The sequence below is a fragment of the Melanotaenia boesemani genome, chromosome 18 (assembly GCF_017639745.1).
Source record: "Melanotaenia boesemani isolate fMelBoe1 chromosome 18, fMelBoe1.pri, whole genome shotgun sequence".
Classification (NCBI taxonomy): Eukaryota; Metazoa; Chordata; class Actinopteri; order Atheriniformes; family Melanotaeniidae; genus Melanotaenia; species Melanotaenia boesemani.
The window spans coordinates 15,336,755-15,363,926 of NC_055699.1; the positions used below are offsets into that span (position 1 = coordinate 15,336,755).

At 37.6% G+C, this 27,172-nt stretch overlaps 2 protein-coding genes across 3 annotated transcripts; both read left to right on the top strand.

Annotated features, from left to right (window-relative positions):
* The first annotated feature begins 1,005 nt into the window (after positions 1-1,005).
* On the top strand, positions 1,006-9,868 carry LOC121628438 (palmitoyltransferase ZDHHC20-B-like). 2 transcript variants are annotated; one of them, XM_041967457.1, is made up of 14 exons: positions 1,006-1,261; positions 2,103-2,129; positions 2,521-2,615; positions 2,746-2,866; positions 2,958-3,027; positions 3,153-3,185; positions 3,432-3,552; positions 4,093-4,128; positions 4,348-4,480; positions 6,514-6,640; positions 6,794-6,883; positions 6,962-7,074; positions 7,149-7,196; positions 7,329-9,868. In XM_041967457.1, exons 1-13 carry the CDS (start codon positions 1,144-1,146, stop codon positions 7,190-7,192), a joined length of 1,128 nt encoding a protein of 375 aa, XP_041823391.1. In that variant the 5' UTR covers positions 1,006-1,143; the 3' UTR covers positions 7,193-7,196; positions 7,329-9,868. The 2 variants fall into 2 exon arrangements, with proteins under 2 accessions (XP_041823391.1, XP_041823392.1); XM_041967458.1 differs by lacking the exon at positions 4,093-4,128 and having other exon boundaries at positions 1,014-1,261.
* A 6,874-nt stretch (positions 9,869-16,742) lies between these two features.
* Positions 16,743-25,810, top strand: slc51a (solute carrier family 51 subunit alpha). The gene is made up of 8 exons (XM_041967459.1): positions 16,743-16,922; positions 20,398-20,549; positions 20,641-20,714; positions 20,952-21,110; positions 22,245-22,356; positions 24,043-24,189; positions 24,306-24,411; positions 24,533-25,810. Exons 1-8 carry the CDS (start codon positions 16,847-16,849, stop codon positions 24,679-24,681), a joined length of 975 nt encoding a protein of 324 aa, XP_041823393.1. The 5' UTR covers positions 16,743-16,846; the 3' UTR covers positions 24,682-25,810.
* The last annotated feature ends 1,362 nt before the right edge of the window (positions 25,811-27,172 follow it).

Below are 27,172 nucleotides of genomic sequence, written 5' to 3' on the forward strand. Positions count from 1 at the left end.
TCATTTTATTTTATTTTAGATGTGCTATACTTTGTAAAGCACTTTGGGCAGCATGACCTGTTGGAAATGTGCTATATAAATAAACCAGACCTAACATCAAGAAAACTTAATAAATTTACTATTTTGGTGGAAATTAACACAAATTATTCATAAACTGGCAGCAGTGTTTGACATTAATACATTTAATTGACTGTTTATTTGTGGTGAAATTCTAAAGAACCCTATGTACAGAGGCGGGAAAATTTTGAGGGAATATACTATTATGATCAATAAAGACAGTTGGCATATGAATGTTTATGATCAATGGCATGGAAGAAATGGTTATGGAGGCAACAGTAAAAGAAAACATTACATGTAGAGGGGATTGGTCCTACTGTACACCACCTGTGTCAGTTATCCTTTCAGTCAGAAAAAAATTCTCTTTATTTTAGTGTTGTCTGCAAGAATCACTGATTGTTAATCAGTGAGTGGGTGGGGAAGGTTGTAATTATTATCTGGAATATTACAGGGTTTCTGTTGAGAAAATGAAACACTTAGGAAACACTTTCTGAAGGCTGTTTTTTAAATGTGCGACAATCTTCAGAAAACATTTGCTAGGCAGCCTTTATGTTTGTCAATTAGTTCCTCCAATGGAGTCAACAATTTGGGGTGCAAGTATTTAATCTAAACTGACCTTTATCTGGGTAAGTCTCAGAAGCCCAAGTGCAAGTGAATGCAGCATACATCTCTATTTGACGCTCAACATCAACACTACACCGTTTTTTATCATACTGGACGTGTGCTATTTGTCTGTCCTACATGTTTTTCTCTCAGTTGTTTATATTTCAAGAAGAGAGTGTTAAAGTCATAAAACCAACACCTGCCAATAGAGCTGAAGAAATGCTGATAAAACTTGAGATTTGGCTCTGTTTGTGCAGGAGTGATTAAAGGCACGCAAAAATAATTATTATAATATTATTATAATTAAGTAACATACTGTAAAAGCCTGGGTGTAGTCGGGTGCTGGTTAAAGAAGCATGTTATTGTCTGATTGGGTGTAGACTTTTTTTTGTTTTCCTATTTTTCTATTTTAAATTCACCTCCTGTCTGGTTTCAAGTGACGTCACGTGTCGACACTCCCTTTTGCCCAGCAGAGGGGAAAAGATGGCGCCCACGCACGTACTGAGATGCTGTCAACGGGGTTTAGCATGGATACCTGTGATTTTTATCGCCCTTGTCGTCTGCTGGTCCTATTATGCTTATGTGGTGGAGCTTTGTATATGTAAGTAGACGTCCTGTTGCCTTCTGTTAAAACTGTAAAGGCTTTAAAAGGCGGTGTTTTCACTGTACTGTCCACACAAACACACAGCTGCTCCTGCTGGCATCAGGAAGTGAATGGACCGCAGTTCAACAATGGTGTTGGCAAACCTGTTCAAATCTAGATACAGCTAATTATCTGTTAGCTGCCATTGCCTCGGCTTGACTAATTTGCTAGGGGAATATGCCTTGGATAGAGAAGAAAACTTTCACATTTCCGTTTACACATCTAACTGCCTTGTTTTCGTGGTTTGTCAGATTGAATGGAGTCTGGATGTAGAAAGAAAACGCTAAGTAAACAGTATTTGGCTGACTGGCCGGCTAAACAGACTGCTGGGACCAGTAATTAGCTTGGCACATGCGTTGAGCTGCCATTTAGTTTAGTTCGTGAGCCTTTTGCTTTAAAATGAAGGTCCTGTAACACTAGATAAATGGAAGACGCATATAAAAATATTTCAGAAGCTTCTGTTAAAGAGAATAACTCAAGCTGAAATATATCAGTGTATCTTCATGTGATACCTATCCTGCAGATTTTATGACATGAGCAGTGTTTGTTTTTGTTTGTTTGTTTTTTTACTGTCTGAAAGTGTTTGGCATGTGTAACATGTGGTTTAATGCTATATATAAGTATTGATCTATCACACTAATGTTTTGACCACAAAATATAACATAAGTTTATTTAGTAGCTTTATTATTTTGGTACACGCTCTTTGCATCAAATTCAGTGGGAATTATTTTATGTAATACTTTCCGTTTTAAGCCTACTGTCTAATCTGGCTAACACTGTTCCTCTCTATCTCTTGCAGTCACCATTCCCAGTATAGGAGAGAAGAGTAAGTGTTTGAAGAGATCAAAACAGTGTCTATTTAGTCTACTGTGTGTGAATGGAAGTTTACTGAACTGAGTCCTTTTACCACTTGGCTGAATCTCCTTTAGGTCTCTTGAAATGTGCTCTGTAGACTTGGCTAGAAAGGTTGGCACACAAACTGTGCTTCCTCTCAAAGTGCTGAGACTTTTCTATTCGAAGCCCAGCACCTCCTCCTCAATCAGCATTAGCTATTTGCTTTCCTCTCTTATTAATTATGTAGATGTACAGTTTCTTCCTCCAGCTCATAGCCTAAGTAACTGTAGCAGTGTTCAGTGTCGTTATATAAACTGGATTGTTTAAATTTTCCCCTGCTGCTTTGTCAGTGTGTTTTTTTTTTTTTTTTATCCCTCATCCAGTTGTCTACTTGATATTCTTCCACCTCTCCTTCATCATGTTTGTTTGGTCTTACTGGAAGACCATCTTCACCAAGCCTGCCAACCCCTCCAAAGAGGTATAATAACCAAACTCTCTAAAACAGTCGCTCTCTGTCTGCATGTCTGTAATCCCTTGTTTCAATGAAATCGGATTAATTATTTTATTAGAAATGGGAGGAATGAAGTGTGCTGCTCTTTCCAATCCAGTTTTGCCTGCCAAAGGCTGAGAAGGAGCGTTATGAGAAGGAGGAAAGGCCAGAGTCCCAGCAGGAGATCTTGGGGAGAGCTGCCACCAACCTGCCTCTGTACACCCGCACAGGTGCTGGAGGTCTGTAACTTCAGATGATAATAAGAATGAATTTGCTTGTGTTAGTTACAGCTATCCAATTATGACAAAAGATTGTGTTATTACAACTCAGCAATCCGATACTGCGATCGCTGTCAAGTTATCAAGCCGGACCGGTGTCATCATTGCTCTGCATGTGACATGTAAGAGAGTCATGAATAAAAACTGTTGTCATATTGTTTTTCCATTTTTTTACAACAGTTTGGATCTTTTTGTCTTTAATCTGTCCTCTGCTTTTTCTGTTTTTGTTTTTTGTTGTATGTGGCAGGTGTGTGCTGAAGATGGACCACCACTGTCCCTGGTATGTGTTCATTCTTCATGGCAGGCATATTTATTCTAAATCTATCAGACTGTTCAAAGTGAAATGCCAAAACCTTTCAGAAAATACATAATAATCTTTGGTGTCTTTTGGCTCCATTAGATTTCTATTTAAATGCTAACCAATGGGGAAAAAACACTATTTGGGGTAAACTTAGCAGAGGCACAAAGCGTCCACCTTTTTAAGTAATATAAGATGATATAAGATGTGATTTTTTTGTGTCTGCAGGGTGAATAATTGTGTCGGATTCTCCAACTACAAGTTTTTCATCCTTTTCCTGGCTTACTCGCTGGTGTACTGTTTGTTCATTGCAGCCACAGTTCTGCAATATTTCATAAAGTTCTGGACAGTAAGTAAGCGATGCGCAGGCATCTCTGTGTCTTTAACATGTGTCTGTTATGTCTCTGGTTGCAAGGCAAAGCCAGGATGAGCATCCTTTGAGTTGGTTGTGCATGGTGCTGACCTCTCCTCTCCTGTGCTGCTCCTCTGTTTTCTCCGTCCTCTCTCACCCTTCACCCTCTGACCCTTCTCTGTTTCCTCGTCTTTTATCCCAAGTTGTCGTACACTGGGTCATTGTTCTCACGGATCTCTCTCCTCTGTTTTCCTCTCCACTATCAGAACCATCAGTCACACCACTCATGTGGCGGCAAACACCTCCTCTCTTTTCTCTCTTGTTGCTGCTCTACTTGGATATCCTCTCATGTCTTCTTTCATCTCTTTGTTTCTTCCATTTTTGGCACAGTTTGCATAGTCACCCACTCTTTTTGTCTCCAGTGCTTCACCAAACTTAGCCTTGACTTGAATTTTGCTTCCTCGTTTCCCCTCCCTGCCCTCCCACCTGTTTTTTTCCTGGTGTTTCTAACCAGTATTGTTTCTGTCTGTACTAAAGCTTTGCCGGAGGAAATCGGCAGAGAACTGCCCAAAGGTAACCAGGCCATCCTGCCAAGCCTGTAGTTGCAGTTCTATCAACATCATTGCCACCATGATATGCATGCACTGATGTGGCTCACACAAGGCTTATCTATTTTTCAATGGCTCTGCCTTTTTTCCCACCTCTCTTTCTTTCTTATTTCTCTTTCTTTCCATAAATATCCTCAAAACGAATTTATTGATTCCTGTTTTGCTTTGCTCTTCTCTTCCCCAGAATGAGCTGCCAGACACTCACGCCAAATTCCATGTCTTGTTTCTTTTTTTTGTGGCGGCTATGTTCTGCATCAGTATTTTGTCCCTCTACAGCTACCACCTGTGGCTTGTAGGGAAGAACAGGTCCACTATAGGTAAGAACCAAACATCTAATTCTCTCGTTTAGTTTGCTCAGGATTTGAAAATGTCTCATTGTGTTTTTAAAATCTTCTTGAAGAGTTGTTGGTTCAAACTGTTTTCTATAAATCTGTATATATATATATATATATATATATATATATATATATATATATAAATATATAAATATTGGAGCTTGGCAAGGGGCATGTGTTTTGTAACTTGTATCTGAAACTATGAAAATATGAAACTAACAACAAATACAGGTAGAAATCCGGACCAAATATTTGTCCCACATTTTGTACACAAGAACCAATCAAATTTTTCTAATCCCCAATCAATCATGGAAAGAGGAGGACTAAGACACTAGTATCCACCAAACTTTACGCCATGTGAAAAGTACCGCTATGAGCGTCTGAGCAAGACCAGCATGACTGTTATCACTTCCTAAAGGTGAATGAGTTTATTTTCATACTACATAAAGTTTGTTTGTGGACTTCCTGTCTCTGTGATTGGTTAGGGATTGGAGAAATCTGATTTGTTCTTGACTGGATGTGTAACACGTGGGACAGATGCTTTGCACTTCTAAGGCTGAGTGTTATTTTTTTCCTTTGTGTTTTCCAACATGTATAATTTAATTGACCTTTAACAGTTTGAAAATCCAAGTAAGAAAATGCAGACTTGCAGAGTTAATCTTTACTTGTACATTCGAATTGTACCTGTACTTGTTAGTTATTTGCTCTCCCCATCCCAACAATTACAGCTGTGGGTAGTAGTAAAGTGGTAATAGTACAAATAAAGTTAAAATATAGGATTAAAATGTTAAAGAACACAAAAAAATCACTAAATTAAACAAAAGCTCTTTTAAAGAGGCTGGTTTCAAAGATGTTTGGCAGCTGGTTTCACAGGAGAGGCGTCTGAAAACTGAAAGCTCTGCTTCCCATTCGGGAATCTGGAAATTCTGGGAAACGAAAGTGAAAAAGTGGACAGTTCAACAAAAAACAGGGACTCCAGCATTTGCTCAACATATTTACTTTTACATCTTAAGCAATAGAACACCATTCTGAGTGATTGTACTCATAATTTCTTGATTTCCAACCTGTACTAAAGTGTTTAAGGTTTACATCATTTGGTTGTTAATAACCAAATAAAGCTGTACCAAAAGTCATTGTTTGCAGTGTACTAAAAAAGGGTAAAGCAGGTAAAATGTTTATATGTATTTTGCTAACATATCATACATTGCCAAAACAGTCTTGCTCTATACCATGTTGAAATACCACTGAGGCATTTGTAGTGGCTTTAAATGCCAAAGCAAACTCATACATGTTTATATACATGTGCACAATTATGCTGTGGCTGGTCTTCATTACCAGTTATTTAGATCTGTTTGTCATCACTAACCACATGCTCACATGTTGGCCTGACTTCATAAATAGTTAATAAAGTCATCGTGTTTCAACTTGATTTACCAAAACAAGTAGTTTATCCAATAAACTATGTCTCCTGGTCTTTCAACAGTCAGATGAGCAAATATAGCAGACTGCAGATCAGTAATGAAACATGTTTTATTTTGTTTTTTTTTTGTCTTGTCTTACTCCGTCACATGAACAAGATGTCCACAGTGAATTCAGCAAATTCACTTCACAAAACTTAATTTTTCTCCTTTTATGACTACACTTGCAACTGAGTGACAGAATGTCCCTGCTCATGATATCTATGATTTCTAAGCAGTTTACCGACTCTTAAGTGTTTAGTTTATTTTATTTGGAAGAAGAAAAGTGGCAAATCGTCATGTCAGTGCAGTGTAAATGTTAATGAGACATTTAGAGTGTTTTTGTTTTCATTTTAAAATATGTAATTATATTTCTATATATGAGCTGAATGTGCCAATTTAATGTTCTAGCATTCAAAATATGAGCAAAATTAAAAGTGTCCATTTCTCATTGTTACAGTTATGTATTCCAGCCTTGTCCACCCAGCTCTGTTCTTATTGGGTGAAGGTTGCATATTGTTTAAATGGTATTCTCATCATGTTTCTCCCTCCCTGCAGAGGCGTTCAGGGCTCCAGTCTTTAGGACAGGTTCAGATAAGAATGGCTTCTCTCTGGGTTTCCGAAAGAATATTGCTCAGGTCTTTGGAGACCAGAAGAAGTACTGGCTGCTGCCCATCTTCACCAGGTAAAAGGAGATAAACACCTAATTAAATGGATCTTTTAGCACAGCATTTAGCTTTAACCAGAGACAGATGTTATTTCAGGGTAATGGATAGGTTGTTGCAGCTCTTGTGTAAATCCTGTTCATTTATCGTTCTTATAATTCCCTTTGCTCCAGTCAGGGTGATGGTCTGACGTTCCCCACTCGACTGGTCAACGCTGACGTGGAGCAGGCCACTGTGACGCTGCATCCAGAGCCCAATAAAAGGTTAACATCCTCATGTAAGCAAACTGTATTTGACCACTATATTTGGGAACATTGGGCTAATGGTGTTTCATTTTGCAGCATGCCTGAAATCCCTATAAGCCCGCTCAGTGAGTCTCAGAATCGCCTCCTAAGCAACGAGGAGCACGCCAACAATGTTGGAGAACATCTGGCTGATAACCCCCTCAAATCAGGTGAGCTCCTGCAGCAATATTACTTAGAATAAGTATAATAATTCAACTCATCGAATTTTCCATTTTCGTCACAGCTGAAAGTGAAACCGTCACAGTCTCCATGGAGAGCGAGTCCTAACCAGGTAAGCAGCCACCTCTCCACATGCTCTGACTTGCTGGTGTGCTCTTAACACTCATGTTTGAGCTCACAGCCAAGCACCTCAATGTTAATTTATGCAATACCTAAAGCATATTTGTTGTCTTCTCTGCCACAGGAGAAATGCCTCAGTCATCTAATACGATGCCTTAACCAACCCAAACAGTTTAGTTCATCATCATGGCAACAGCCCCCCAGTGCAAAGAGCATCCCCACAGACCCATTCAGTGTAACTATGGCAATGCAGGCCACCAACCATCACTGCACAGTCATGCCTTTACAGCAGAGTTGCATGGAGTCATAATCGCCTCTCCCACCTACCCTCATATGAAATGTGACACAAGCTTATGCTCAGTCACACACACATTTTGGCAGTCTCACATTCAGCTAGATGCAGATTCCCTTGTGCTGTGTTTTCTTCTCACACCTCAGAGGGTTTATTGATGAAGAAGCCTGGAGGGACTTGGAGCTGCTCTCTGTGTTTAAATGGGACAACTTTTTTGTGCCAAAAGCTTCCTGGGTGCGCCAAGACTTATTTTACAGGCATAAAGCTGCAGTGAAGAGTCAAGAGAGGTACAAGCTGGAGCAGAGTAGTGTTTTTATTTTTCTCTTTTAGTCTTTAGAAAGGCAGTACATGCAGTGGAAATGGTTATTTACCTACCTGACTGGCTTTTGTGTGTTATTTTTAACTAATAATGTTTGATGGATGTTTCCGCACCGAAAACCTGGATTTGTCTTCCCAAGAACTGCACTGCTCAGTGGACTGTCCCAGTGCACGGCAGTGAAGACTACAGCTAGGTTTTGGGTGCAAGTTGGATATCAGAGCACAAGATGGCACATTTGCACTTTGTTGATTTTCATTGTCCATCAAAAAATGTGCAGCCCACCCTCCACCCCTCTTCTTTTTTTTTTTTTACAAGGCATCCTTGTATGACAGATGTTTGACCATGTATTTGTGTGAATGTGTATAAGAGAGAGAATACTTATCAAAATTGAAGTGGCAGTCCTTTTTTTCTGTTTTTAACAACTTAAAGGCACTAAAAGAATCACCTTTAAGTGTCTGTGGCCTACTGATGTTAAACCACACTGCTTATAAGTGGACAGTTTAACCTTTGGAGATGTGTTTCTCTCAGTGCAATGTGCAGCATCCTTCTCTACCTGTTCTTTTATAGTCTTGACCGGTGATGTCTACAGTTTTGTTTTTTGTTTTTTTCTACAGTTCAACGTTTTAAACTTTACCAGGACACTAACTCTCATTGCCAAATAAGGGCTGGTATGTCAGGAGCTCTGACATCTGAACCTGAAGTGTTTACAGCATCCTAGCTTTATCTTAACCTCACTGGCCAGTGTCATCGTAACCAAACTATTCAACAGTAACCTTGGCACAATGTTTTATGCAACATTTATCAGTCCCTTATTAAACTTTTTCAAGTTATGATGTCCTTTGCAGTACTAGTGCATGCCCTGCAGGTGGCGACAAAACTCTGCTTTCATTCACCATCAAGTCAAGACACAATTTATTTTTAGTCTAATTTGAAGGTGCAGCTTTAACCAGAATTTTTTTTATGATGCATTGTTTTGCATCACTTTTCTGTAACAATTCATCTAGATTTCTTTTTAAAAATCGATTTCCTTAGATGGCTGTAAAAGAGATCTTCTGCAGCTTCTGCCACTTGTCGCTGTGTAATATGAAATAAGCTCAGTGTTGTAAATTGTTGAAAGCCTTAGATTGTGTAAAACTTTTAACGGTGCATTATTCCGTGTCAGTGTTATACATCTGGTATGTGAATCAAAGGCAGTAAAGGTAGAATATTAACTGCATTAGTATTTTTCCTTTTAACCAATTAAGAATTATTCAGAGAGAAGTTATCTCCTTTCCCTACAAAATTTTATTTTAGTGCAACTTTTGGATTCATATCAGAGGGTTTAGCATCAAATTCCTGATGTTTATCATTCATTATGTCTTTAACTGGATGAGACCCTGAATAAATAGACTGGTGATGTACATGTTTACAGCCATCTTTTGCTAGATTGAGTAGTGGTTTAAGTGTTGCTTGGCAATCATGCCCTCAGTCAAGCTGAATAAGCCACAGATAAGACAGTGAAGACATTTGATTGAACAGTGGGGTGTTTTAAAAACAGCCCGCTTTATAAACTTTAGGTTTACATCATTCTAAGTGTGTTTTAGAAGACAATTTACAAACCACTGATTAGGGCATATGACTGTATCATCACACTCTGGTTGGACCTCAAAGTAGCAGATTAAATTACTGTTCGAGATCATGATCCAAGTCAAGCTTGTGTTCTCATGTGTAGATTTTTTTCTTGACCTCAAAATGAATTGTTCAGTGAAAGTGAAGGATTTTGCAAAGTTATATGTGTGTGTGTGTGTGTATGTGTATCCTGGCTTGTTCTATTCGTTACAACCACTGATTTTTAAACATTGGACCTGTCTTGTTTTACAGTTGCCTATATTGTCTCTCCAGGCTGGTTGGCCTTGAGGCGAAGTGCACGTGTATTTTGTAATGCTTCAGTGGGCAGTTTTTGTAATATTGTTGTCTTGGGGAGAAATGCTTCGTGCAGCCGTGAGATTTTTCCACATCTGAAGATACACAACTGTTGGACTCTTGGCTCAAAAGCATGATGCCTAACTGATGTTTTAAAAAAAAAAAGTGCCACCATTAAAATGGGGGTTATGATGTTATAAAATGTTTTTGTCTCCACAACTATAGCAAGGTGTCATCTTTTCAATTAGCTTTACGCTGGTCTGTATAAACCTCTAAATGAAGCCATAAAACCTCCTTTGAAAACAAAAGGATCTAAAAATCTCAGTCTAATTGATTTTTTTCTTCTTTTTTTATATAAAGACTTATAACATGCTACACCAGCCTTTACAGTGCAGGTTGTAGCCTATCATAACTTGCTTAGTGCTACATTTTGCTTTCTTTTTGTCCTGTTTTACTATGTATGCGTGTGGGAATGTGTGTGTGTGTATATATATATTGACAATGTAAGAAGACAACATATATTTTTCTTGTCTGGTTAATTTTATTTTTCCTGTTTTTGTGGATGAAGTACATGCCTCTATACAATTAACATGAAAATAACAATAAATGTCCTTTTTTTTTTTACCTCCAGTTTAATTTTGTCTCTGATCTGATTTATTCTAAGTGCCTTCCAAACATACACACATATATACATATATATTACTACACTACACTACAGATTTCTAATCAAGCTGTTGTACATGCCCCACAGGAATGTGTTTTTGTTTTAGCAATGAGCTTTCTCAAAGGATGAGTCAGTGTTATGTCAACACAGACAATTCAACAGTCTTGTTTAAAATGGTATCTTCGGGCACTTTGTGACCTGCAGCTTGTTGCAAAGTAATACAATTTCTCCCAATTTCACAACCTGCATCTATAGAAATGCCAAAGTTAACAGTTTGACAGAATAAAGTATTGCTTTTTGCACCAACGAGGTGATTTCTAAAGAACTTTTCATGAAAAACTGCTTTATTAAAGGAAACTAGGCAGTGGAAGACAGAAAACGTTGCAGACCTATAAAACTATCTGCAGCAGATGGACAAACAGTCTAAGGTAACACTATCGGAAAGGTATTTCTTTAATAAAAATGGGAACCTGAGAGATGACTCTGGACCTTTGGTTGTTTACTAAGGTCCCATCAAAAATGGTCGCCATGGAAAGGTGGTTGTCAAGAGGCCATTCTTAAGGAAGGGAAATGGGGAGAGGAGTTTGAGTTATGCCAAATGATTCAAGAACTTATGGAGTGATGAATCCTCCACAGAGCCTGGACCTCAGCATCACTGAAGCAGCATGGGATCATCTTGAGGGCAGCCAGCATCCAAAGACGAGCTTCCAAAGACCTAAAAATTACTTAAAGAAAGGACTTGAAGGCTTGACCACAAGGGTTTCAGGCCTGTTTTAAGAAAAAAGGGGGTGATATTAAATATTGATAATAAACTCTGTAGGAATTATACTTGCTTTGTTTTGCCTTGTTGGTAGCATTAGAGATCTTTTAAGTCATACTTTCTTTTTTGTCAAAACCTCCCGTCTAAATCTGTCCCCATTCGTGCTTATAGTGCATGAGCATATCAGACTTATGTAACTTCAGCCTGGAAGCCTCTATTAGAGATGTGGAGCTGGCAACGAAGTTCTGATAAACTCATTTATTACCCCACTTTTGCTTATGTTAAAACAACGACGTCTTCAGTTCTTTATCTCAAATGAAACCACAGTGTGCTGCATGTTGCAAATGTGAGCTTATCTGTGTTGCTGATGAATAAGGAGTAGTTTTTAGGATTAGACTTAGTGTGGAAACTGCAGGGGCTTTTTTTCTCTGAATTTTCTACATGGGCAGCATACAACAGCATGCAACACGAGATTAGACTTTTTTCTGCACAGAATACTTCGGACTGAGTCACATACAGTTGTGTTGATTTAATAAGGAATAGTAATAATAATGCATAGTGTAACCAATTCTTGGATCATTTGCAATTAATTAATCTCGCAAGTCATTGCTGTCAAACACACTCCAGTGTCAGCATCTGCATGTAGTAAATTTACATAGTGATGTAACAGCATGCAGACAGGGCTGGGTAGCTGTGTACAGCCTTGTTCTGTCGGCCCATGACAGTGATAAGGAACAGTAAACACAGCTCGGTCCAAACTCGATCAACATTCTTTGCAGGCTTGATTTCAAGAGTCCAGTTGATCATTGACCTTTGTTATCTGTGTGACACCCAGGCCCTTGACTTATGCTGTACTCATGTACCCAATCATCCTCTTCAATTCTTTTTAATTTAATAGAATCTGAATCTTTTTTTCATCCATTTAAAAAAATGCCTGAGTTGGGTTTTTCCAAGTTGAAGTGTGAACAGTTTAGGGGTAAAACAGTCTCTTTTACATCTGCTGGGCAGATCCTGTACCAGCTATAAACACCTACCGCGGCAAAATGTCTGCATAACTTTCAGTATGATGAAACAAAAAGACAAATAAAAAAAACAACATGCAAGTGTTTTTCATTATGACAAACAATAACTTCCACTACTGTAGTTTTGTTGAGCTTTTAATATTTAACTTATCTTGGCTGTTTCATGCACGTGTGTTTGTACAGCATGTGTGCATGCATGCTCGTGTAAACTATCAGCTCGAGGTAATGAACTCTGAGTCAGTTTTTCAGGGAGAGAAAACACTGATTTATGAAACGGGGGAGGATGCAAAAAAAAGAATCTTTTTTAAAGACCATGGCGTGAGTTATCCATTAAAGAGACAGCCATTAAACAGACGTCCTATAGTGACATCAGGCTTTTCAAACATAACCACTTGTGCAGTCAATCATGTCAGAACACTGGAAACAATCAAGGGATTGTTTAAAGGGATTTTACTCCTGACTTTGAACTCAAATCCCACTGAACCTTAATCTCAATACCTGGCCTCCAGATGTGAATCAGATATTGCACAAGTCTTGGTAATATGATCACGAGTGCTTTCAGATTTGTGTCGACATACAGCCTCTGGGAAGAGATTTGTTCAAACTAACATAGAAAAAAAATATATAGGTAACTTTTCTATGAATCATTCCTAAACTCGGGCCATTCGGGACAAATCTTCTCAGATTAATCTATTCCATGAAATACAAACAAGGTGTGGATTCATCCAGGTAGGACAGATGCTCAGACTTGAATAAAATGATTCAATGGCCATATAAGGTCAGATACTGATGCCTCACACTGTGTCTTTTGTAAAGGGGGCAACACATACAATGTAGTTACACAACTATAAAAACTCATTGGCACTATATGTGCTCGTCATCCTTCCTGCATGGAATTTTTTAGTAGATCATACGCGTGTTTCTGTTTTTTGATGTGTTCATGTATGCCTGTGTTTTTTTTTGTTTTGTTTTGTTTTGTTTTTTGTTTTTTTTACCCCACCGCATCCTACATTCATCAGACTTTGATGGGTCTGTACATGCAGCGCAAGGATAAAGTAAAGTAATCTCTGAGCCAAGGTTTGCCTGAACAAACAGGCTCATCAGATAAACAATAAAAGTTGGAAATGACAGACATGCGGGTGATTTCCAAGTTCAGACATACACATTTCTAAAAAGAAAAACATAGCAGCTTTTCTTCAGAGATAATCAACTACACAGAAAATATCTTATGTACCTGTTGCATTGTATATAGGCTTCACTGTTGATCCATTTAAAACTAATTAATAAAGTCTTGCTCTGAATAATTGAACTTGGGAAATTACTCAAAAGATTCAAAGAGTACAAAAAGACTGCAAAACTTACCTCACATGATGATACCCTCTGTACATGTTGCTATGGGAACACTGGGCATGTGATGTGGGTGTCTGCTTTGTCTACAAGCTGTATCATGAAGAAATGCATCAACCCATATCACCCACAGCTCCAGTTAAACTGCATACCCCCCTTGGTATAGGGGAGACCGGGGACAGTTGTAACCCGAGTCAGTTGTAACCCGAGTCAGTTGTAACGCTTGCAATTGCTCCAATCAGGGAAGAGTTAGGAATCATCTAATTCACTCTGCACATGTTCAGTTTAGCCTACATGTGAAAAAGTATTACCTTAAGGCAAACTTACCATTTTGAGATAAAGTATTTTTTTTTTACACAAATTATTTTTGTGATTACATAGCTTGCTTTGTAGTTGAACTCTTCAAACCTATATCGTGTTGATTATGTGTCTGTTTAGCTCTCTGTCAAGCAGGTTATTTGTGGTAATGTTGGCTGTATGGCAAGCTAGCTCATCACTAATGCACTCAGGGACAGTTGTAATACACTTGCAAATGTTACAAATGGAAATGTTGCAAATGACCGCAACTAAATTTGAATGAATGTATGAGTAAAAATCTGATTTGATGGACAACATTTTCTGTTTGTGTTGCACGGGCAATTTCCACGCCATTTGTTAGCAGACACTTGAAGCTAGTTTGCATAGCCGTTTGAACTGGGTTCAAGGTAGAGTAGGAGATCCTGATTTGAGCAAGCTATATTTTAAAAATACACAATTCAAAAGACCAAACCCCTTTCTTCAGACCAAAAGCAAGGAAACACACAATGCTTGTTCCCGAGGGTTCACGAGTGCTGGGCAACATTAAATCGCTAACCTTTGCTAACGTTTCCTCATGGTGATGTGTGTATTTTAGTTGAGTTGGTAAACCACACACAGTAGCAGATTCACCTTGAAAAATTCAAACACGTTTGAAATACTTTGACTGCAGTCGGCCACATTCTGTTCTCCTCACAAGTTTGCCAATTTGAGTCCGAAACCCATCACATGCTAACAGATTTCTGAGCCAACCAGTGCAGACTACGCACAACTGGAAATAGAGAGAAAATCTGGCAAAAAGTCATGCAATGTGTACCCAGTTTTTTATACTTACAAACTTAACCCGGTAAAGAAAAAACACTACAGTATTACCAACATTGCAGTTCGTCCAAGTTGTATTATCCTCTAACTGGCTGGATACTTGTTAAAATGACAACATAATGTTGGAAACCAATGATTATTCTCCAAAAGTCATAAAGACATAATGTTAGCTTGCCTATTAAGTAGTTAAGTAGCAGCTCCCCTTCAGCATTTTTTTTTCTTGGAAGTAGTCTTGTCCAAAACAATTTTTCTTTTCCAACTCGATACAGGCACCGTCATGTGAGCCGTAATTTGATGTAGTAAGCTAACAAAGCTCTGGCTCTCGCTTCGTTGCCTATACGGCTCCAAGCCTCCGAGCCAGACCTTGCAATTCCTGCAGAAGAGGGGTACTTGCAGAGGGATTCAGGGGGGACCGACAAATGGCAACTAATTTTGATAGACATATCACCAGCCAACCTTTTAGAAGTTTTTTGAAGACAAAACTGAGATTATTCTGTTTGGTAGCAAAGAGAAGAGGGTCAGCATTGGAGACTTGGGCTCTTAAAATCACTGACCAAGTTCGTAACCTTGGAGTGTTGATAGACTCAGACCTGACTTTCAGCAGCCACATCAAAGCTGTCACTAAGACAGCTTTTTACCAGCTCAGAAACATCAACAGAATTAAAAGTTTAGTCTCCCAGAGAGATCAAGAGAAACTCATCCATGCATTCATCTCCAGTAGGCTGGATTACTGTAATGGTCTTTTAACAGGACTTCCTAAAAATAGCATTAAACATCTGCAGCTCATCCAAAACGCTGCTGCTAGAGTTTTAACCAGGACTAAGAGATCTGAACACATCACACCAGTTTTGAAATCTTTACACTGGCTTCCTGTCAGTCACAGAATAGATTTTAAAACCCTTCTGATTGTTTACAAATCCCAGAATGGTTTAGGCCCAGAATACATCTGTCATATGTTCAGAGAATATAAACCTAGCAGAGCTCTTAGATCCAAAGACTCTGGTCAACTAGTCCAGACCAGAGTCCAGACTAAACATGGAGACGCAGCATTTAGCTGTTATGGTGCAAACAAGTGGAACAAACTGCCAGTGGAGATTAAACTTTCACCAATTGTAGACATTTTAAAATCCAGGTTAAAAACATTTCTCTTCTCATGCGCCTATGCATGAAATTTGCATGTTAACCTTTTTAACTTATCTTGCCTTTAATAATTTTAATGTAATTTATAATTTTATTGTGATTATGTGTTGATGCCGTTTACTATTTCTAAATATCTGTAATGCCTTTGTTTTAGGTAAAGCACTTTGAATTGTCCTGTACATGAAATGTGCTACACAAATAAACTGCCTTGCCTTGCCTTTCCTAGAATGGGCCGGTTAAAATGATTTGATGGTGCTTTTTCAGTCATGTCTGTTCCACAGGTTTTTAAATTAATTATTTTTTTTTTACTAGATCATTTAATTAATTGGCTGCAGTAGGAGTGGGAAGGGGATTTTAACCAATATAGTAAAAAATGCCCCAGAAAAACAGCTCCTACCCTACCTTTAAAAGAGCTCAAAGTTAGAGACAGAAATTTCAAAATTGTTACAGGTCTGCCCTACTTCATCCTAAGTCTAGATAGAAATTTCCAGTAACTTGTCAAGATATTCCAACGTCTCCAGGCTTTTGACAAGGAAACATTATCACTGAGGTTATTAAAAGACGGGATGACGCGGTCTTACTGTGAACTTATGTGAAAAACTACACTTCACTTGTAAAGGTTAGAGGTTAGTGCCATGCTGTGGTTCTGTGGACCATGAAAAGTGCACTCACACATTAACCAAATGAGCAAATGACATGAGTTCAAATGAGTTCAAACATGTCAGAAAACAATGGTCTCTGCTGAAATTGTGTAAAGTTTGCACTTCTTCCATCATGTGCATAAAATCTAAATAAAGCAAAACAACTGTCAAACTGTACAGCAAAATCATTTGTAAAATGGCAAACCTTATTTTATCGTCAGTTGTGAACGACTCATTGTTTACTGTCTCATGACATAACTTGATGGAGGGGCGGGCTGATTGCAGCAAGTGTTTTGGGGGGTGCCAGAGAGCCGATCCCTCTCTGCACTCAGTGAAAAGGCGCTCCTGGAGTCTTTGACGGTCTTTGGCAGCTCCGGACTTTTACGCACCGACCGCAGGCGGATCCAAGGAACTGGAAGTTCTAACAAAATCTAACAACATGAATAATGGATCCAACCGAACTATTCACCCAAGCTGTATGGGCGATGCGCCTTTCGCCATCGATGTCATTCTAAGTGAGTACAGCTGGTTTTGCAGCACAGATCAGGCTTTCTGAACAGTTATAGGTCTTGTTCCGTGAAGGGAGACGTTTTTACGCACCAACAGGTCTTTTCATCTGGAATCTTAATTAGTTTGGTTGGGATTTTATGTATTTCCCAACTATAGAGTCATGGTAACTAGTTGTGGTAATTTATCCCTGACTTAATGTGTTCCTTGAAGTCCCTGGACCCCAAACTGGGGACAGAAAGACTGTGGAATGTGGTACCCTCTTTACTGGGGTCTGTCTTTCTTTTGTTCTGCATCTTGTCTTGTATTTTTTTCCCCACATAACCCTTTTTATTCATCTTAGATTCCCACTTTGTCTTTGTCAGTTCTGCTCACCACTTCCTCTTTGTTTCCTATAACCACCTATTCACCCACTCACTTTGTTGTACTTCATGCTCCATCAGCTGTTTTTATTGGTTTATTTAAGTTTTGGAACCATATGTGCCCGAATCCCACATGTCTCACTTATACTGATATTTGCAACATGCAGGAGTCACATTATTTCTGTGGCTGCTTGCTGCAAATACAAAGAGCTTAGTGGAATACTGTATAATATAAACAAAACTAAAGTTTAATTGATCACAATCACTGAGTGTGAGTTTATTGCTGATAAATGATAAGAACATTGCCTGTTTTCCTTTAAATATGACACCAGATGGAAGCAAGAATTAAACTGGAGGATGATTTAGAAAAAATGGGAGAATTATTGTGTGTACTGGTGTGAGCTCTATTAGATTAATCATGTCCAAGCTTATGCCTAAACTAAAATGAGAACATATTTTTGGGGCGAGACAAACTGAATCATTACTATATTTTCTTGGAGCCACCCAAAAAAAAAAAATAAATAAATAAATAAATAAATCTTTTTTTTTTTTCCTTTTTCTTTTCTTTTTTTTTTTTTTTTTTTTGGGAGAGTCATGCCTTTTTTTCATCTTTCTTTCTTTCTTTTATCTGGATGACCTGCCAGAATAGATAACAGTGGTTACACCCCGACTCACCCACATAACTGGATTTAGATCAAAAGAGATTTTGGAAATGGCAAAGTGACTTTTGCTGACTGAGATTTGAATCAAAAAGGAGAACTGAGTTAGAACAAGTACGCCACCTTCAGTTGTTGCATCATTATTTGACTAAAATCTACACTCTTGTTGGCTGTTCATTCTTCTGTTTGTATAAATGGATGAATACAGGTAAAGAGGTTTGAAATCATGGGAAATTTCCCCCTTTTACTAATTATCCTTCCATCTTCACTACATCTTTTCTCAAACTGAATTTGGCTCGACTACCCATCACAAAATGAGTACCCTTTGCTTTGTGTCATGATAGCCTGTTTACATGACACTAAAACAGAAGTATTTTGTTTGTCTTACTTTTAAAATACATATAAACGCGATGGTTTGATCAAAGTTGTGTAAAATTAAAGATCTAAACACTGAAAGAAAAAAAATGATTGTGTACAGATTATGTGGTCAATTAATTCCTGAATTTGTACACCCAATTAGACTCAGGTGGGTTTAAACATGCCACACAAGCTTCAAAGTTCCATATTTCTTAATCTTTTTTGCACCTTTTTGTAAAAACAGTGAAACATGTGTATATTAATATAGCTAAATGTCCAGTGAAGAAATGTTGAGCGAAAACAGTCTATTTAGACATTGTGGAATGAATTCAGCTACACTACATGAATGATGATCTCCATTTTTTATCAAACAGTCCACAGCATTTTGATATTGGGAATTCTTAGTAAATAACTTACATGCATAACAACGCATGTATACTAGGAGAAGTATGGTGGCCCAAACAAGCTGAAATCTGCTTTCTTTTAAAAACAGTTCAAAGGTTTTGACATAAGCAGCAAATTTAGTTTTAGGTTAGTATCTACACACAGAGTCTGATAAAAATCAGACTGAGCTGATTTCCAATGAAATCCCAACCAAGAAGATAATCTATTAACACATTTCACATGGGTGTTCTTGTTTTTAAAGCACTTTCCTATTTACGAGTGTGGCTCATTTTGGATATTTCTCCCTATACTAGCCTGACATCAACAGGGGAAAGCCCCTTACACATGGATACATTCAACTCTGCTTTATCACTGCACACTGTTTTATAGGAATTGCATGTAATGCCTCAACAATGCTGTGATCACTAGGGTGGGGAAACAAGTGGGCACTGGTATGACAGCTGTTTTGTTTTTGTTTGTTTTATTAGTTTTTTTTTTTTTATTATTATTTTATCATAAAGATACTCCAGGAAAATAAACCAGAGTAAACATCCTCAGTATAAACAATGTTTGGTTCAAAAGTAAGAAAACATTACAGAAAAATCTCTATAATTGCACCTTTAAATGCCGTGCACAATATAAATTTTGTCAGAAATTTTTATCCCCCAAATGTGTGTCTGAAAATCCATCTCAGAAGTCTTGAATTGGTTGTGCTCTTCATGAGAAAATAAAACTTTACTCAAGTTTTGTTTCCTGCAACTTAAAAGCCTCCATGTTGCTCACATCTGTGGTTGCTGACACCAGAAGGTTAGGAATAGGTTTACATGAACACATGAGCACGGATGTACTTTTAGCAGATGAAATGAAAGAGAAGGAAAAACTTTATTTAACCCCAAATCAAAATGACATAATAATGGGAAAATGAACATTTAATTACTACTTAGTCAAATTTGAATGCTAATTTTAATTTCAATGTGACTAGACAGAAACAAGGAAGCAACCACAGAGAAAAGCAACCAAAAAAAGGAACATCTGTTTGTGTGTGTTGTTCTGACTACTTCTAATGACTGTGGATACCACAGAGTAAATGACTCAGATTTACAAGAAAGAATCCCCCAGTTACAAACATGCTGAATCCATTTACTCCATTTCCTTCCATTCTTTGTTTGCTCCCTTGACATTATATCGTATTTTCCTTTCTTTGGAACATCTGTTTAAGTAATTAGCTGCTTCTGGTGATGTTTACTTATATTTCTTAAAATCTACCTCACAACAACAACAATCTCTTGCAAAACCATGTGATGGAGGCTGCAGTATTTCCTATAAGAGCCCTCTTGTTTTCATTAACTTCACCAGGCTCAAAATTGACTCTGAATATATATTTTTTTATTTTATTTTATGTTTCATTAGAACAAAAAAACAGAACTAAGCTTTGAACTCTGCATGAAGCTGGTTGCCAAATAGGAAATCTATTCCTGACATAAATCCCATGTTGGGACTAAACATTTGCACATTGCCGAATAAAAATAGTCTTGTGAAAACTTTCATACGGGCTTTGTTCATTGATGCTGGTTTTGTTTGGACTCGCTGCAGTTTTTATTTGATATCTAATAGTTATTTGTTCTGCTTGAAAAAACAAGGAGAAAATAAACAGATGGACTTCATGTCAAAAAGAGATTGTATGCTTTAAATGTTCACTTATTTAACCTCTTTTCTTTCAGATTTGGACAGTTTTGGCATCATCTTGTACTCCATCCTCACCTTCATGGCAGCAACGTCCATGTTGGTCTTTTTAGAGGAATGTGTATACATCTATAGAAAAGTACCCGTCAATAAGAAGAGTGTAATCATCTGGGTGAATGGGGCAGCTCCGGTAAGGACAGATGATATTCTTTAACAACGCCAGAGCAAAATGCAGTAGAGTGGCTGAAATATATGACATTCTGACTCTTTCTTGCTTTCAGATAATTGCTACCATGTCATGTCTTGGGATGTGGATCCCCAAAGCCATCATGTTTACTGATATGACCTCTGCCTGGTAGTTTGGGTTTTTTTTTTCTCATTCTCTTTTACTCACCTTTAAATCTCTCAGTGTGGAGCCTGTGTTTCGTGCCCCTGCAATGAAAGATCACAAAGAAGCTTGAACCTCGTAAACCTCGAGTGTTTTATAGAAAACAGCTGTGCTGTTGTGTAATGTGTGTGGTTTCACTTTCTATGTTTTTTCTACCAGTCCTAACCCTCTAAACCTGTTTCTGCTGTTTTTACATTCCTGTAGCTACTTTGCCATCGTGGTGTTTAAGTTCTTGATTATGATGCTGGAGGAGATCGGTGGCGATGAGGCCTTCCTCAGGCGAAAAGGGAAACATAAACTGAAGATCAGCACAGGACCTTGCTGCTGCTGCTGCCCCTGCCTCCCACACGTGGAGATTACGCGGTAAATTCCCAGTAATACAAAGTCTGCGGTTGTCAGCATCAACACAATTATTCTGCCTTTTTTCTGCTTTAAAGGGTTGATTTTGGCCGTCACTGTCTTAAAAAAATGTGCTAATAATGAATAGCTTCTGAAAAGATTTCACTAAAGCACATCTTTAGTTTGACAAGAACACCATGTTGTTGGGTTTTTTTTTCTTAAAACAAACATATGGAAAAAAAAACAAAACAAACAAAAAACAAAAAAAAAGAGACAAGTGTCCAAAACTGTGTAGATAGAAGTAAAGAAACATATTTTCCCCCTTTTAAATAATTACATAACATTCAGCTATGAGTTTAATGCATTTTTGTTCACAACTCTTAGACTTTTTAAAAAACCCCCTTTATTGCTGGTAAAATTGTGTATTTTCTATCAGACTGGATGAAGATTTAGAAAATGTTGTCACAGAAGACTCTCTTGAGGCCACAAACATTAGACAAAATGAGTTTGGACTGAAATTTCATCAACGTTACACTATGCAGTAATATTTATTTTTTATATTTAGAAGTTAATTTCCAAAGGATTTGAAGTGAAAGACTGTCTAATATTCAACCTTTAGTAAAGCCTGTTGTGTGTTTTAGCCTGTTTCAACAAAATCAAAGAACCTGTGGGCAGACTGTATTGAATTCAAAGTAGATGTATGCCTAATTTCTCAGAAAACAGGTTGAATATGCTCTTGGTCACTCAACACGTGTCAGGACTTGGCAACATGTATGCATCAGCCCTGATATCCCCCTTTCTGGCTGAGTAAAAAGTGGCCACGCTAGCACTACAAGTCAAAGTCGATTAATCACTCTGACAGTCATGTTTTTCTTCCATATGACACTGATCAATCTGCTTATTTCACCGTCATTCTGCGCACAGCTGTTTCATGTTTATGAGGGAATCAAGCTGAGACATGCTCAGGTACTTTTTGCCTGGTCTGTTTGTAAAGTGCTGCAGTTATTACACAATCATTTTCAAATCTTGACATGCTTAAAACCAATAAATGTCTCTGTGGCCTCATTGAATTGTACAGGACATCGTCTTAATACTGCAGAGGACATTTTTGTGTCATTAGAAGCAACCATGAATTTGTCTCCTCTATTCCGACTCCAGACGCACTCTCTTCCTGCTCAAACTCGGCTCCTTCCAGTTTGCCCTCCTGAAGACTGCCTTTACCGTCCTCTCCATTGTCCTCTGGACTAACAAGAACTTCATACTGACTGACGTGAGTTGGGATAATGACTAAGTTGAAAGGCATACTGTATCTATTTTCATCTGGATCCCTAACTTGTATTTGTACAGTGTATTCTTTCAGCTGTTTTTCAGAGGAATAGAAAGTAAAAATTTCTGAAGAAAGAATTCTTCATGATTTCCAGGATATAGAAAGGATATGCAACAAAAACAAAGGTTTAAAGGTCCTGCATGCTTAGTCAGAGGTTCCACCCCCCCGTGCTTCCTGCAAAATATTATTTGTTCTTGTGGCATTTTATATTCACTTCTCTTTTTAGATCCATCCCCAAGTTTTTTTAAAAGTTTAGATCCAAGTACAAAACGAAACATTGATTTTGAGGTTTTCAGTTGTTGATTTTTAGATATTTAAGATATTTAAGATAAGTTAAGATAAGATAAGATAAGATAAGACTTTATTGATCAATGAATGGGGAATTAACATGCCACAGCAGTATGCAACAGCAAAGAGGATAAGACACACACACACACACACACACACACACACATATACACACAAAAGGGGCAATAACAAAAGCGGCAATAGTAACTATATTCTACATTGAGTTATATTAAGAAATATGTATAAAACATTATTTAATTTATAATGATAATCATGTTGTAGGACCTATCCTCATACTAAAAAAAGAGTGATTTTATGTATTAATTAAAACCAATTAGGCCACTGAGTGTCGCAAAAGCCAAAAGCATGATCAGTCCACCCCCATGCTGAACAGTTGGAATTGTGACGGGTATTTCTCAGTAAATTATGCCCTCTTTTTCCTTTAATGTATAATTTAATTCTCATTTAATTAATAAAATTCTGTTTTAACTTTCAGAATCCATAAGGATTTTATGGATGTGTACTCAAAGTCAGTTTGACCCTGAATTTTGTGGTAACTTGAGTGTGAGCGTGTTAGCATGTAGGTGTTAGCATTTAGCTCAGCTACAGCTATACACAAACACAGCCTCACACAGCCACCATGACAGTAAATTTAGGTCCAATCCCAATTCCTAGACTTGGTGCTACCGTTCCACATTGTTTTCTGCAGGGTTTGGTCATGTACACTTTATCACTTGAATTCAAGGGTTACAGACAATTATAACAATATGGCTAGCAGGCAGCTATTAGCCTGACTGCATGCAAAACAGAGCAGTATGGCCAAGTGGAGGGCTAAAGGGAGAAACTGGGATTAGAATAGAATAGAATAGAATAGAAATACTTTATTAATCCCTTTGGAGGGTCCTCGGGGAAATTTGGGTACCAGCAGCAATACAACACCAACAGCAAAGCAGGACAAGCACAAGACACAATATATACAGGTACAAAGCAAAATAGAGGCAACAGGGTGCAAGAAAAGCACAAATAGAATGCAATAAATGATTAGGTCTTGGTCTTGTTATTAAATGGGCATCAAAATGCAAACTTTCACTTCCTGGACTGGTGTTGAGCTGTCACCAGAGACAACTTTACTAATCAATGTTTCCTTCTCATTCCACTATTGTGGGGGGAAAAAAATCATATATATATATATATATATATATATATATATATATATATATATATATATATATATATATATATATATATATACATATATGTGTGTATATATATATATATATATATATATATATTTATTTATTTATTTTTTTTTTTTTCTTGATCAATGTTACTGAATTACAGGTGAATATTACTGGAGCTGCAATATGGATCAATCCGTTTGTGGGCATCTTGACAATCATCGCTTTGTGGCCTGTAGCCATCATGTTCATGCACCTCAGGGTTGCCCTGCGAACACTCAAGATCGTCCCCAAATACGCCATGTATCAGGTGAGATGCCAAAGAAACACACAAAAGTTAAATTTACATGTATTTTTTATTTTTTTATTTTACACTTTTACATAATGTTTGTCAGGGTTAACCACAAAGTCTCTTTATGTTGGTAGTTGGTGCTGGTCCTGAGCCAGCTGCAGGCAGCTATAGTCAACATCTCGGCAATGAATGGAGCCATTGCTTGTGTTCCACCTTTTTCATCAATAAACAGGGGATACAGTGAGTCAGCATCCATCAATACAATCATTATTCATTCATTTGTTCACCAGGAGTGACTGCTTGAACTCTGCTTTGGTTTCTTCTGAACCCTTATTTAACTTTTTGCTGTTTTTCTCCACAGTGATAAATCAGCAGCTGCTAATCCTGGAGATGTTTATCATCACGCTGGTGACGCGGCTGTTGTATCGACGACAATACGATCCTTTACCTGAAGAAGAACAAGATAACAATGAAAACACCAAGATGGTTGCAATACCAAACTCTGCATAAGAACTGAATTTCTGTATGTGTGTGTGCCTTTTTCTGAAAGTGAGTGTGATGGTCTTACTTTCCTGCAGGTATTTGATTGTACAATTTTATACAAATGTAAATTAGTCTTATGGTTGTATGCTGAGATGAACAACATAGAAACCAACAACTGTTTGACTTATGGGACACTCAGGTCAACTTTTTCAACATATCTTAATAAGAGAACATTTAATTTTAGAAACAGCATTTTTTAAAATGAAGGTGAATTACTCGAACACTGCCACAAGGAGAAATCATGTATTCAACAAAATGTATTAACAGATGTTTTCTTCTTTGGAAATGAGTATGTAATTCATCACAGAGACTAGTACTGAATCTTGCTGAGAGTTTTTTTTTTTTTATCTCTTTGTCAAGTAAAATTTCCAAAGCTGTAGAATGTTTTAAGTAGTTTTTTTGTTTTTACAATATATGCTGCTTTTTTTTAAATTCTTTAACAGTACTTGAGTTGATTTTAAAGCTCTGCTTTGTCTTGGTCTTTCATAACCTTTGATTTAACTAGTTCTTAACTAGTTCATGCAATCATTGTTATCTTAGAAGTCTACTTCTGGTTCTACTTTAACTTTTCAACAAAGATCCTCATATTATCGCCAGGTATTACTTGACAGTGTGAAGAATTAATCAGTCACCATGCTACCAATGCATTGATCTCAAACCCATGAGACCTCCATCACCATGCTTTATAGAAGCATGAGTTTCTTGTTCTGATACAGGGCCTCATGTTTTACTTGTTTATATGCATTCAGTTTAAAATGAAGAGCTGAAACAGTTTTATATGTTCTTGGAGATTTCTTTTTCATTCAAGCTATCTGCTGTCTGGCATTTTTCATTTTTTTTTACACCCCACACACCACTGCATTACATTAATCAGTTTTTATTTCAAAATGGGGCAACACAGTGATGCAGTGTTAAGCTCGGTCTTCCCACAGTAAGAAATTTGTACGTTTGAACTTGCTGGATCACCAGGGTTTTTAAACTTGCATGTTCTTCATGTACCTGTATGGGTTTAGTCTGGGTGTCCTTGCTTTCTCTCACAGGTCAAAGAAATGTATGCTGGGTTAATTGGTGTTTCTAAATTGGCTGCCTGAATGAGCTTGCATGTCTCTCTGTGTCTTTGTTTGTCCCCCAGTGGACCAGTAACTTGTCCAGTGTGTGTCCTGCTTTTCATTTCCCTGAAAGGTTTTCTAGTCACTGATGAATGAATGTTCTGAAGACGATCAACAAGTTTTTTTTTTCAATGTATACTTCAACCCAGAGTAACTAGGGATTAATATCTCATTCATATTCACTTTTTGTACTCTTAGTCTTATTAGTTTTTTACCAAAAAAAGGTAAAAAAAATGACTGTGCCATATTTTAGAGGTCTATGATGCCCTTCCAGTTCACCAGAAACTCTATAATTCATATTATGAGTAACAGCCTAGGGAACTTCACGTGCCAGTGGTCCTACTGATGTTTGCCTTTTGTAAAGATTTTCGCTTATATATTTGGTTGCAAGCAAAAAAAAAAAAAAAAAAAAAAAAAAAAAAAAAAAAACTACTGCCTATTGGCTCCTGTGATGAAAACTCTCAAATCCTTCAGGTAAATAATAGTCATACTAGTTAACCTCTTTAAACCTGAGCTGTTTATGATGCTGCTAAATTCTAACAACACAAATTTAAAGCAAATATTTAGAATAAATACTTAACACATGCTTAATTGTTAAAACACAGAAAGAGGGAAAGCAAAGTTCAGAAATTATTCTTAGTTTCACTGAACATGAAAGCAGTTAAATAGCCTAAAAGTAAAGTGTGTGCAGAATTATTAGGCAAATGAGTATTTTGATCACATCATCCTCTTTATGCATGTTGTTCTACTCCAACCGGTACAGGCTTGAAAGCCTACTACCAATTAAACATATCAGGTGATGTGCATCTCTGTAATGAGAAGGGGTGTGGTCTAATGACATCAACACCCTATATCAGGTGTGCATAATTATTAGGCAACTTCTATTCCTTTGGCACAATGGGTCAGAAGAGAGATTTGACGGACTCTGAAAAGTCAAAAGTAGTGAGATGTCTTGCAGAGGGATGCAGCACTCTTAAAATTGCCAAGCTTTTGAGGCGTGATCATCAAACAATCAAGTGTTTCATTCAAAATAGTCAACAGGGTCGCAAGAAGCGTGTTAAAAAAAACAAGGCGCAAAATAACTGCCCATGGACTGAGGAAAATCAAGCGTGAAGCTGCCAAGATGCCATTGGCCACCAGTTTTGCCATATTTCAGAGCTGCAACATCACTGGAGTGCCAAGAAGCACAAGGTGTGCGATACTCAGGGACATGGCCAAGGTAAGGAAGGCTGAAAAACAACCACCACTAAACAAGACACACAAGATAAAACGTCAAGACTGGGCCAAGAAATATCATAAGACTGATTTTTCTAAGGTTTTATGGACTGATGAAATGAGAGTGAGTCTTG